Source organism: Humulus lupulus, chromosome 9 (genome assembly GCF_963169125.1).
Source record: "Humulus lupulus chromosome 9, drHumLupu1.1, whole genome shotgun sequence".
Lineage (NCBI taxonomy): Eukaryota > Viridiplantae > Streptophyta > Magnoliopsida > Rosales > Cannabaceae > Humulus > Humulus lupulus.
In genome coordinates, this window is record NC_084801.1 from 177,119,427 (window position 1) to 177,133,197 (window position 13,771).

The 13,771-nt window shown below is 29.8% G+C and overlaps 1 protein-coding gene and 1 pseudogene across 1 annotated transcript; one reads left to right on the plus strand and one right to left on the minus strand.

Moving 5' to 3' along the window:
* Nucleotides 1-567: 567 nt before the first annotated feature.
* On the minus strand, nt 568-1,654 carry LOC133801287 (probable glutathione S-transferase). The gene is made up of 2 exons (XM_062239459.1): nt 1,186-1,654; nt 568-1,050 (listed from the first exon to the last, which is right to left on the minus strand). The coding sequence occupies exons 1-2, from the start codon at nt 1,495-1,497 to the stop codon at nt 706-708; spliced, it is 657 nt and encodes a 218-aa protein (XP_062095443.1). The 5' UTR covers nt 1,498-1,654; the 3' UTR covers nt 568-705.
* A 2,342-nt stretch (nt 1,655-3,996) lies between these two features.
* Nucleotides 3,997-5,807, plus strand: LOC133800356 (protein FAR1-RELATED SEQUENCE 4-like; annotated as a pseudogene).
* The last annotated feature ends 7,964 nt before the right edge of the window (nt 5,808-13,771 follow it).

The window sequence follows — 13,771 nt, forward strand, 5'->3', positions numbered from 1 at the left end:
ATCAACTAATTTCTAAAATAATTATCAACTTTGTTCTAAAAACATCCACTTTTTATGGCCAAACCGCAAAATTGAGAAGAAGAAAATCTACCATGGCCCTTTTTTAAATAAAACAAAGTTACACATGTTAAAAACATAAAAATATAGTATAGAAAAATATTTTAAAATAAAAAAAAAAACAATAAACTATGCTAAGAAATATCAATTAGTGATGAGTAAACTCATATCTTTGTAAATGCATCAATACTTTTACATACTATCTGTATAGGAAACTCTACTAGATTATGATTTTGTGCATCCTCCCCAAAAACGCTAGTAAATGATCTGGACTGATTCCTATTCAACTCTTTTTTTTTTTCAAATTTACTTTTATATCTCAAGTCTTTCGTTGGTCTTGCCACAATTTTTCTTTTAGCCCAAGTAGTTATTTACAAAGCCAATTTTAAAAAAAAAATTAGTTTTACTAAGAGATAAAATGTGGTGACCAACATCACTTACATAATTAGATAATTAGTTAAATATGTAGAAACACATTAAATTTTACAATTCACATAATAATGCATCAAATAGAGTTAACATGATAACCATGACTTATTTATTATGAAAAAACTTGCAATGACTTCTCGAAGTCTTCTTGAAAAATATAGATAGATATAAAACGCACAATAACATCATCCAACATATTATAACTAAACTAAATCTTTTTCAATTGGTGATGTTCAAAAGAGGCTTGAAGACAGCAATGAGTTCTTCTTTAGAAGGCGATACTTCCTTGATGAGAAGATGAGTTGAAAAATCATGGCTCCATTTACAGAGCTTAGGAAACTTTTCCTTTGTAATTAACTCTACTCCCAGAATTTCTTGTATAGCTGGGATCCATTTGGCTATGATGTTTCCTGCTATGTCCACCACCCCAATGTTTTCTCCTCCAAAGTACTTGCCTTTCAGCTCTTTTTCCAGTATCCCTAGATACTCACTAACTTTTTCAAAACCCTTTTCTTGCTCTTCCTTCTGGCTCTCCCAGAACGCTTTCCATGCAGTTGCCCCGATCTGGGAAAATCAAATCATGTTCACTCTCAAAACCAATACTTTAAAATACCCAAATCATTATAAGTGTTCGATGAAAGTTCTAGCTCAAAAAGAAGAAGAAGAAGAAGAAGAAGACTATTTAGGAAGAATTGTTACCTGGTCATCGATGAAACGAGTCCAAAAACGAGCTTGAGCTCTTTCGTAGGGGTCTCGAGGGAAGATGGGATTAGTCTTCCATGTCTCATCGATGTATTCAAGAATTACAAGCGACTCTGCTAAGGGTTTCTCATTGTGAACAAAGGTAGGGACCTTCTTGTGAATTGGGTTGTATTTGAGAAGTGAAGGACTCTTGTTGTTCAAATCTTCCTCATAATATTTATGTTCAACACCTTTGAGTTTCAGAACTACATCTACTCTGTTACTAAAACGGCTTCCCCTAACACCATAAAGCTTCACTTCCTCTCCCATAATCTTATATATATTGTTACTCTTACTGGCAAAAACAAGTGTTTTGGATCTCTAATTTTCGTTGTTTAGACCTCTCTGTAATCTGAATTTATAATGGTTTTGTAGCCACATATATATATTTTATATTTATGTATTTTTTGTATATAATAAATGAGTGCTTGAAAACTAGTCATGATTCTATTTTTAATAATTTATTTATAATGTTGGGAATCATTTAAAAAGACTTAAAGTCAGCAGAAAAGTCTTATTACATTCATGCAAGTTTTTTTTTACCTTTGTATTATTACATTTATTAAAATCTATTCTATTTTAACTGAACAATTTAGTTATTAATTTTAAATATTTTTAATATTAACTTTGTATTATAACATTTATTAAAATTAATCCTACATTCGACCTCGATCAAATTATTTTTTATATGATTATTTATCATAATTATAATATAATCATCTTAAAAAGAAAAATTCAAGTAAAATATTATTTTAAATAATTTAATCAAAGCTGAAGAAAGTGTTAATTTTGAGAATTTTTGTGAAATAGCAAAATTATTATTAGAATATTTTTTTTAAAAGAAAATATATGACTTAATTTATAAAACTTAACTGAAAAAAAACATGAATTTATTCAAGTTCAAGTACTGATTTAGTTTTATTATTGTTAACATAGTAGTAAAATTAAATTTGTCAGAAATAAATATTAAAACTTAGAGCGAAATAAATAAATATTAAAATTCATTGGGTTTATAAAGGTAAATGGTGATGTAATAGCATACGAATTTAATTGGAGTGGTCCACTCACGTTAAGACAACATTAAGGATTGGTTGTCCACATACATTGACTTGTCTTTTACTAAAAGAGAATTTTTCAAGGACACGTCATTTTTTATAAAAAAAAATTGAGAAAGGAAAGTCATGTTTTTCTCGTGACTCTACATTTTTAAGCTACTTTTAGATTTTAGGATAAAAATTTGAAAAAAAAAGCTAAGGAGGTGTGATTGGTAGTTGATTTGGAAATAATTTTATGATTTTGAAAACTTAAAATTGATGTGACCTACCAAAATATTTGATTGGTAAATTATTTTTGAAAACTATATCATAATCAGAATTCTAATTTTGTGTTGTAATTTAGAAAATAACGATTTCGCGTTTTCTTTGTTTTGTGATTTTTTTTCTCCAAAAACCTAAAATCAAAATCAGGGTTTGTTTGTTCTCTCTACTCCTATCATCTGTATCATTGCTTGTATTTTTTTTTTTTGCCAATTTTTATGACTTGAGTATGTTCCCACTAGTAATAAGGTGTTTATGGAACATTTTATGACATTTAGGATGCCCAATTCAAAAATAAGTTGTGCTCGTATTTTTATAGATGACAATGCAATATTGTTATGAATTTAATAAATAATTATTATTAAATTTTAATTTATCATTATAATTAAATCTATTGATAAATCAAAATTTAATATTATACAACCTATGTATATAAAATATATAAAATTAAAATAATATTCAGATTCAGTTGTTCCAATCACGTATTTAGTTTCTGTTATATTTTCAAATTTAATACCAATCACAGATTTATTTTTTTAAAACTCAAAAACAGATTACTGACATTGAACCAATCACATTTTCAGAAACATGATTTTAGTCACTAAATTCATATTTTCATTTCAGAATCTTACTTTTTAAAAATACAGTTTTCTAATCGCGAACTAATCAGACCATGTGGAAAAAAATCACAAGTCCAGGTAAAGTTACAAGTGTATGCCATATTAATTAAAAAATATTATTTAATTTAATAAAAAAAATAGATTTTGTACTGTTTGTTAACTTTACCAAAATATACTCTATTCTTTTTCATTTCATTTTACTTTGCAAATAAGATAACTTTTCAACTACTCTCAGACAACAGAATAAAAGCTTTTTTTTATTTACAATATATCAAAGAGGAGAAAGAGAAGCTCTTTTCATCTACAATATATCAAAGAGGAGAATCAATATAACTATTTTCATTAACTATAGGTAAATGAAGATTACGATAATGTGATATTTTTCTTAACATAGGTATTTATTATTTCATTTTTTTCCTGTTTCTTTTTTTATTTATAAATGAGAGATGTTGTATGATAAAAAAAATTTATTGTTGCTAATATGATAAATTTTAATCATAGCAAATAGGCTTAATGTGAAAGATAATTCCTTTTGTGGTGTAATATTCTTTTCCTCAAGGTAAGCTCTCGTTAAATAATTTTTTTTATACATGATATTTCCCTCCATAAAAAATTCATTGTAGTGTGTAATTGTTCTTTTGATTAACCATGAATAATTATTCATATATGAACAAGTTTTGTGTGTTACCTATTTTTCTTGGCTGGATTAGCACATGGAAGAGACATATATGGACATGGATTTGATAAAAGAGAGAAGTGAAAGAGTTTAAGATAATCAAAAAGAGAAGGTTGAGTATTCAGAAATTCTAAAAGCACCAGAACCTCAACCTAGAATGTATTTTAGTTCATTTAGTGATCTTTATGAGTACTATAGACAATATGGAAAGCAAGAGGGTGTTGGAATAACAAAGAAAACTTCACGTGCTTCAGAAGACAAAAAAAAACAAAAATAAAAACTTTGTCGTGTTCTTGAGCAGGAAAATCAGAATCACATAAGCAAAACTATCTGAATCCAAATCCTTTGACAAAAGTGGGATGTAAAGCCATAATTAATGGTACTATTCTTGAAGTTGGAAAATGTAAGATTAATTCAGTTATACTTGAGCATAACCATGGGTTGAGTCCTCAAAAGTCACGATTCTATTTTGTGCAATAGAGAGATAAGCATTGGTGCACAAAGAAAACTTGAATTAAATGATCAAGCAGGAATAAGTATTGTAAAGAATTTTCAATCATTTGTGGTTGAAGCTGGGGGTCATGATAATGTTCCATTTTTAGAGAAAGATTGTAGAAATCTTATTGAGAAAGCAAGACGATTACGACTAGGAGTTGGAGATGCTGAAGCAATTCACCAATATTTTGTTCGAATGCAATCTAAGAATTCAAGTTTTTTCTATATGATGGATTTAGATGATAAGTCAAGAATCAAAAATGTATTTTGGGCTGATGCAAGGAGTAAAGTGATATATGAAGAATTTGGGGATGTGATTACATTTGACACTACATATTTGACAAACAAGTATGATATTCCCTTTGCCCCTTTTGTTGGAGTAAATCACCATGGTCAGTCAATTTTGTTAGGATGTGGATTGTTATCAAGTGAGAGTACCGAAACATTTATTCGTTTGTTTAAGACTTGGCTTGCATGCATGTCTGGATGTGCTCCGAATGCCATAATTACTGACCAAGCTCTAGCAATGAAGAAGGCGATTGAGGTAGTGTTTCCCCAAAGTCGACATCGTTGGTGCCTTTGGCATATAATGAAAAAGATTCCTGAGAAGTTATGTGGCTATCAGTCTTATAAACCAATTAAAAAAGCTTTGAAAAATTGTGTTTATAATTCTTTGACAAAAGAATAATTTGAACGAGCATGGAGTCTACTCATCAATGATTTTGATCTTCAGGATAATGCATGGTTGCATAGCTTATATGAAGAAAGATATCGCTCGGTTCCTGCTTTTGTCAAAGACACATTTTGGGCTGGAATGTCAACTACTCAACGAAGTGAAAGTATGAATGCATTTTTTGATGGATATATCAACTCAAAGACAACACTTAAGCAATTTGTTGAGCAATATGATAGTGCTTTAAGAGACAAGATTGAGAAGGAAAATCGAGCTGATTTTCAATCTTTTAGCACGTTGATTCCATGTGTGACTCATTTTGCAATAGAAAAGCAATTTCAGGCAGCCTACACAAATACAAATTTAAAGAATTCCAAAAGGAGTTAACTGGGAAGATTTATTGTGATATTTCCTATGTTGGTGAAAGTTCTGGGTTATTCGATGTATGTGAGGTTGTATTCTTTGATGGAGGAAGTAAAGAAGTTCATTTCACAGTTCATTTCAATAAAGAAAATTCTGAGGTTCATTGTGCTTGTCGATTGTTTGAATTTAAAGGAATTTTATGCAAGCATGCTATCTCAATTCTTATTAAAATGGGAGTTCAAAATATTTCAATGAAATATGTTTTAGCAAGATGGAGAAAGAATTTAAGAAGATGTCATACAAAGATCAAACTTGTTTATGATGATTTACATAGCAATCTTGAAGCACAGCGATATCATGAGCTCCAAAAACAATTTGACAAAGTAGCAGATTGGGCTATTGTCTTTGATGAAAAGTTCAAATATTTTAGAATTTGATTCATGAATTTGAAATGAACTTAGCTAAAGATGAAGCGAGTTATATAGTGGATTTGGCTACCGCTCAAGGTTCTCCTACTAAAAATCATCATGATGAAATGATTAATGAAAGTAATGAACCTCGTTCTCCTATTAATGTTCGAAGACATGGGCGTCCACCAAAGAATAGGAGAGTTCCAATGGTTGAAAAGCTAACAACTATGAAAAAGAAAGGAAAAAATGAAAGAATCAAGAAAGAAAGAAAGAAATTAAAGGCAAGGAATTTATCTTGCTATATATTGTTATATTCTTAATATTTATTCCCAATTAAAGCTTATGCATGTGTTCCATATTTTTACAGGATACAAAGAAGGAAGAATGTAGTATACATAATGCGAACATTGCTGGTACATTAGATAGATTGAGTATCTGGTATAATAAGCATCAAATTTGTATAGTGACTTGTTTAATTTTTTTAATTTAATCATCTAGTCACTAGTATAACTTGATCTGATATTCTTTTTTCATAATAAAGAAGCACAAATACAAATGCCCATGTCATATGAACTACCTACAACACAAATTTTAGGTTTCCAACCAAATTTGCAAACATTACCTATATCCTACTTCCATTACCCACCATCATATAGTTTGAATCCTTTTATCTTTCCAAGAAGCATATACAATGCACAAGGTAAAAACAAAATTCATTGAAAAAATTATTACATTGTTTATATCCTTGTTAACTTACTTGACTTTTCTTTTCTTTTTTTTTTATAAAGAAACTGCAAACCTTTCAAATTCTGCCCAAACTAGTAGACAACATCAAATGGGAGAAGGTATTTTTTATTTTTGGCTATGTAATTGTTAGTTATCTTTACATGCATTCCACTGAAATTTTATTATATTGAAATTTGAATTTACAATTCCAGGATTATGAGGAAGTTCCATGATTGTGAAGTTCAATATGAAGATCTTTGTAATATTTTTTGTTCTGGTTTTACAATGGTTGTACTGAAGAACTTCCAGTTAATTTAGTGTGATTAGATAAACCTTTGTAGCTTACTAATGCTCCCCTATTTTTGGACAAATTGGGTGTCAATGCAGTTCTTGACTAGTGTTACATACACCTCCAACTAAAGGTATCAAAACAGATATATATATATATATACCTACAATTATTGTAGATCTTTAAAAACTTTGATTACTTGATAAGAGTCACGTACCAATCTGGAATAGGCTTGTGCAATACCAAGCTATCAGCAGCAACTTTTGAATGAGCAAAATATCACTTCTTAGTATTTCTCCACTCAAACACATATATACATACATAGCTCTCGTCATCATTGTGAAAAGTTTTTTATAAAATGATAATAAATCTTGCAATAAGATGATAATGAAACTAAATAAATATAATATTAACAACAACAAAAATTAAATGAAAATTATACACCAAAAAAATAATATAAATAAACAAAATACATTTATTTTGATTTACATAAAAAATGAGCAAGTAGAAGACCTAGAAATTCGATTCATAATTCCTTTTATTGATTGTAAAAATTAATTTTCATATCAAATAAAAGTTAAATTTGTTTTCTTGGATACTAAACAGAAATTTCAATGAAAATATTCAAACTTAAAATAGAAAGAGACAATAGGAGAAAAAAAAACTTAAATATAAAATTCCAGATATACATACTTGTGAATGTGAACCTTACCTTAACAAAATCATAAATGAGGGATTGAGCATTCAAACCTCTAGTCTTGGAATCTTGGACTGTAGATGGATATGGACTATAGAGTAATGTTTTTCATCATCTCCATAAGCAAAAAGCAACAGAGGTTTGTCTTTCTTTTTCTATAGAAGAGAGAGAAAATAAAATTTAATACGTGTAATAAAGTAATCAAAGTAAAAAAAAAAAAAGTAATGCCACGTGGCTATTTTTATAGCCTACATATTGTCCGTGATTTATTTCCATCGGGATGTACAGCATCTCTCTAAAAAATTATTTTCGAAAATATTTGGGTAAAAAATAAAAGTATTACTTTTGGAGAAATTAAATTTCCTAACTAAATTCCTAACTTTCTTAAAAGATCTTTTTGATAAGTTATTTTTTTAAAGTGGAATAATTTTATTATTTACTCATAAATGATCTCTTCTTATTAATAAATTTTAGAAAAATTTACGTATATCACAAAAAATTAACAAAAAAATATATTTATACTGCAACACAGTATTTTTTTCTTTTTTTCGGATCAAAGTTTTTTTTATGTTTATACGAGGTCTTCATCTTCGCACAGTGAAACTTCATCTTATCCGATGAGGCAGCAGTAGAGAACCCAACAAGGCATCGAACTCTGCTAACCATCGAACTAGCCTTCATGTCGCTCAAACCTTCCGCCTCTGTCCCTCCGCTCCTCTGCCAGAGAAGAAATTCATACGCCGAGAAAAATCTCTTCTTGTTGGGCTAGCTCTCCTCCGATTGTGACCGACTCTCGAACGAAGGCAAAGTTCACCTTCCTTGGCTACTCGCTCTACTTCGACAAAGAACCACTACTTGGCAGGCTAAGAGTGATGTTGAGTACAGCTCACACTAGGAATGATTTGGTGAGCCTCAAAAAATGCACTATACCGTTGTATAGATCTCAAAGAAATAAGTGTTAATGGCTCATCATATGCATATGTGAGGATGTAGTTTTTCATTCTTTTGGAAAACAAAGACCCCTTGTTATTGTTATTATCATTACTGAATTAAATTAGACATTATTTATAGTCAGAATGAAGTTAAGCACTTTATATATTTGATTTTAGATTTCTATGATTCTGCCCAAAAACGTATTCTTTATTGAAATTTGAAACATATGAAAATATAATGCTTGAAAATGTGTCAGTTTGAAACAAATAAGGTGGAGAGAGGTGGCAATCACTTCCATAAAAGGCATGGTGTTTGATCCGTATCTTCAGGATATAAGTAGTGATATGTGTCACCAAATTGTATAAGTTTTATATAGTCTTTGAATAAAGACAAAAGGTTAGTCATGCATTTATATCGAACAAACCTACTTATTTATTCTTATGGAGGTGCACAACGTGTCTTCACAATAAGAGTAGTAATATGTGTTACCATATTGTATAACATTTATATAGTCATTGAATAAAGACGAAAGACTAGTCATGCATTTATCAAACAAATCTAGTCACTATTTTGATGTTGTTTTTTAGTTTATGTTGGGTTGATGCAATGTATTGAGTCTATTATTTTGTTGTTGATGTCTAGTTGATTTTAAGTTGTTTTTTTAACACTGTATTGTTTAGGTTTAAGTTTATGTATAGATGTCTAATATCATTTTGTTTTTGTGTTGTTTAGAATTATAAATAGTTGTTTTCTTGTTGTTTTTTCGTTGTTTAAGTTTATGTATATTTGTTATGTTGTTGTGTTGATGTCTAATTGATTTCTAATTGAGTAAATTTTTAGTTTTTCTTGACACATTTTAAAATGCAGTGATAAGTTTTTCAATGTTGTTTTTTTTTTTTTAGTTTATTTTGGATATATGTTTAGTTGTTTTGAGATATATTTTAAATTTATTTTAACTCATTTAAAAATACAGGGTAAATTTATTTTGAGGTTGCTTTTTTGTTATTTTTAAGTTTATTTTGAGTTAATGCAATGAATTGATGTCTAATTCCCTTTTCAAGAATGTATTGTTGTGAGGTTGTTGTCGTGTTGCATTTAAGTTGCTTTTTGATATTGTATTGCAATGTGTTACTTTTTTAAAATGTAAGAATGAGTTTTTTTATGTTGTTTTTGTGTTGGTTTTTGGTTTTTTTTTTTTTTGGTACCTGCAATGGGTTACACTGTGTTGTTGTGAGGTTGTTGTCGTGTTGCTTTCTTGTTGTTTTTTAACGTTATGTTTTGTGGGTTGATGTTTAGTGTAAATCGTATTTTTGTAATTTTGAAACATTAAAATTGTATTTTTGAAAACTTGAGTTAGTAAAAATATAAAAAAAAAAATGAAGGACCGTAAAAATGTAAAAAAATCATAAAAAATGGGTATTTATAAAAAATAAAAAAATAAAAAAACCCTAAATTTTATTATAAGATGTTAGGTACTCATGGGTGGGTATAATACCCATTAAAAAATGTTTTTATTATGCATAATTTCTATCATCAAAATAGATGTTAGATATTAATTGTAATTCCTCTAAAAAAGATATTAATTGTAAAAATATATTAAGGAAAAGAGTCAATAACATTAAACATTTAATAAATTATGTGTATATTTTCCATAATAAAACATCATAATCAATACAAAATACAATTATTAATCTTCTCTATCTTGGAAATAGAGATTAATTGAAGCCTTAAAAAAATTATTATTTCGGCCAATAGGAAAATTTGGCAATTAATAAATTTTAAACAACTAAAATAATAATGAGACCAATTCAAAGAGGGATTTTTTTATATAATTTTTCTTGATAGTAAAAATAATTTTGAGGTACACTTTCTTGCCACAATGAAGATAAGACCACTAGACTATCCTATACCATTAATATCAACAAAACAAAACAAAAAAATATTTTAGTGGTGTCATTGTGATATTGGTATAGTAGTTAATTTTGATGTCAATATTAGAGAAATTTTGATAACTTTTTAAGTACATATACATTTTTTTTTTCTTAAAGGAGATAAATTCATGAACTTTAAAAGTGTGTAGATAACAGAAATTTTTTGTTTTAACGATTTTTTTATTTTTTTCGTTAATTTTAACAGAACATTCTTATATTTAATCGAATATTTTTATATTTAATGATAGATTGTAATATGACTTAAACTAAGATAAGATTAAATAAATAAATAATTAAACAAATTAAAATAAGATATTTTTTTTAGATATTTTACAATGATAATTATTTAAAAATACTAAAACTATAGCGTCTCAAATTTGTTAATAAGACTTAGGGCATTGATTAGCGTGACTGGAGGGAAATAATTGATTTATTGTGTTAATATGTTAATTTGAGAAATATGTGATTAGAAATGCATATTTAAGTGAGTTAAGTATGCATGTGGGCCCCATTTGGTTATTAGGGGCATGTTTGTAATTTAAGCCCGCTGAGGGCATAAATACAATATTTGTGTATATTGTGGTTGACACCACATGTGAGTGGTGATATAATTGTGATGCACGATCCGAGATGGTCCTAGGGAGCAGTTTAGCTAGAAAGTCACAATGGAGTCAAATACCTGGCTCGGGAGGAACTTAAGGGTATTTTGGTGTATATAATATGAGTTTGGGATTTATTAAGTATCGGGTAGTAATTTAATAATGATTTGAGTATGCCGGGATTAACGGGGATTTTTAGGTGTACTCGAGGATTTAGCGGGATATGTCAAATGACTAAACTACCCTTGGTGTTATTTGAGGACTTGGGTTAACTTAAGGGGGGCAATTTAGTCATTTTTGCAAGTAGATATACTCAGTGGGAGATGGGGGTTCTAGAGGCATTTAGACAAAAGCAGAGAAAGGAAAAAATAATAGAAATTTCTCTCAACTCTCTCTCTTCCATTCGGTTCTCTCTCTCTCACCATAGGGCTTAATTTTGAAGGATCTTAGGCCAGAAATTCAAGTGTTCAGAAGCTTAGTTAAGATCAAGGGTAAGTTTTCTAGTCAATTCTTTGTTGATTTCTGTTGGAAGAGTTGTTTTGGTGAGCTGAATTTATGTTTTCTTGGTGGACTTTGGGATGGAGTTTTTGTGAAGCTTAAGCTTAGGAATTTGTGGATTTGAGCTTGGAACTGGAATTGAAAGCATCTCAGGTCGAATTCCTACTTGAGGTAAGAATTCCATTGATTTCTGAAGTAAATATTCTGGTGTGGTTTAAGTTTTGTGGAGTGTGGTTTAAGTTTTGTGGAGTTTTAAACCACTAGGTGATTTTTGAGTTTGGTTGAGTGTTTGAGTTTGTTGCTGGTATTTCTGAGTTGCTATACTATTTATTTGAAGTTTTAGGTCGAATTGGGACATGGGTGTACTCTGGTAGTAATTTGGATGAGTTTTGGCTCGGGAAAAATGTTAGGAAAAACCCAATTTTCTGGGTTCGCGTATGAGCGTCGCGGCTCTATTCTTCCGTGTTGCGACGCTAGGTTGAATCAGGACAGGGGAGCCCTGCTGGGCACCGCGGCCCCTATAGGGCTATGCTGCGGCGCTAGGCCATTTTCAGGATGTGGGATTTTGTATTTTTAGGGTTTTGGCTCATGGGGCTCGGGGGACACTTTTGCTACCTTATGTGGGGAAACGGGAGGTCCCGAGAGCAGGGGATTGGTTCCGGGGTACAATTATGAATTGGTTAGTAACGAGAGTGTTACTTGTGTGTTGTGACTAGGTTTTCAGCAAGGCTCAGGTTAGAGAACTGTGCTTGGGATTTCGATGCTCAAGCAGCTCGGGACACAGGTAAGAAAACAGTTGTACCCGTAAAGCAGGATGTGGCCCTATAGCTTGTATTGCAGGGCACGACCCTATGTGATTGAATTGCAGGGCGTAGCCCTATTGTTTATGTTTGGTATATGTTTAAGTAGTTATCGATATTATGATATGTATGCTTATCTGTGAATGAATGGCAAAGGCCAAGAACGGCAAGGCCGGGTACGACAAAGGGTCGGGAACAACGTTAAGCACGTGGAGTGCAAGGCTGAGTACGGCAAGGGGTCGGGAGCGGCGTTAAGCACGCAAAGTGCAAGCTGTTAGGGTTAGACCCTTCTCAGATGCATGAGTCATCCTCACGGTATAGACTGCAAACCCAGGGTCTGGTAAAGCGCCTGGGACGGCATGGCCGCTAAATGTTTAGCCTGTTGTATATGTTGGTTGCTGGATATGTATATGTTGATTATTTGTGTTGAGTTTTCTTGCTGGGCTTCGGCTCACGGGTGCTCTATGGTGCAGGTAAGGTCAAGGGAAAGGTCAACCAACCATGAGTACGGAGAGCGTGAAGCAACGTGTATATGTTTGGCCTACCTGGTTGCCACGGCCAGGGGTATTTTTGGGAGACGTTATGTATTAATCAGAGTTTTGTCGTTTAGTCGACTTTAATCATATTTTTGAGTTGTAAATATTTCTAAACAGTAATTTTGGGATCCCAAATGTATAACGCTTTATAATTTTAATGAATGAGTATGTTTTCAAATTATATGACTTTTATTACAGTATAGCTACACTTTTAACCTAAAATCTCGATTAGCGAGTTAATTGCACATTTAAAACTCATTTAGTAATGACTCTAATGAAGTAGAGCGTTACGTACAAAAATCATGCATTTTATAACATAAATAAAATTTAATTAAACTTAAACTTGAAGTATTAGAATAATATCATATTAAATATATAATATAATATAATTTACTATCAACTAGCAACAAACTTAAATTTAAAATCCTCGTCTAATATTAATATTATATTAAATGGATAATAATTAATGTCTTATTGTCACTGCCAAATTTAAAAACTATAACAAACATAAACTTAAACAAAAATTAATTAATTAGTTAATTAATATGATATTTTTAAGATATTTTATGATAATTTAGATAAGTAAATCATATTAATTTAAAAATAATAAAGGTATACATATTTTTTTTTTATTTTATAAATTTTTATGATAGTTTATTTTTTATCAAGTGAATGAAACTATTTTTCTTCATCAAATTCACCAAATGACATTGTCGGATACATTAGAAAATAAAAATAGTTGATTCATGTATACTACTGTCTAGACAATGACTTTTTCTATTCTTATTTTATTTCTATTATTAATTTATTTTTAAATATTGTTGTAATTTATATATATATATGTCATGTAGTCATGTAAATATATATATGTCAATATTGTGTTTAGACGTCATATATGTAAAGATTATTGACATAAATATTTATATATACTATAGAACTATAATTCATTATATTATATATATATAAATATTTAAAAAATAGT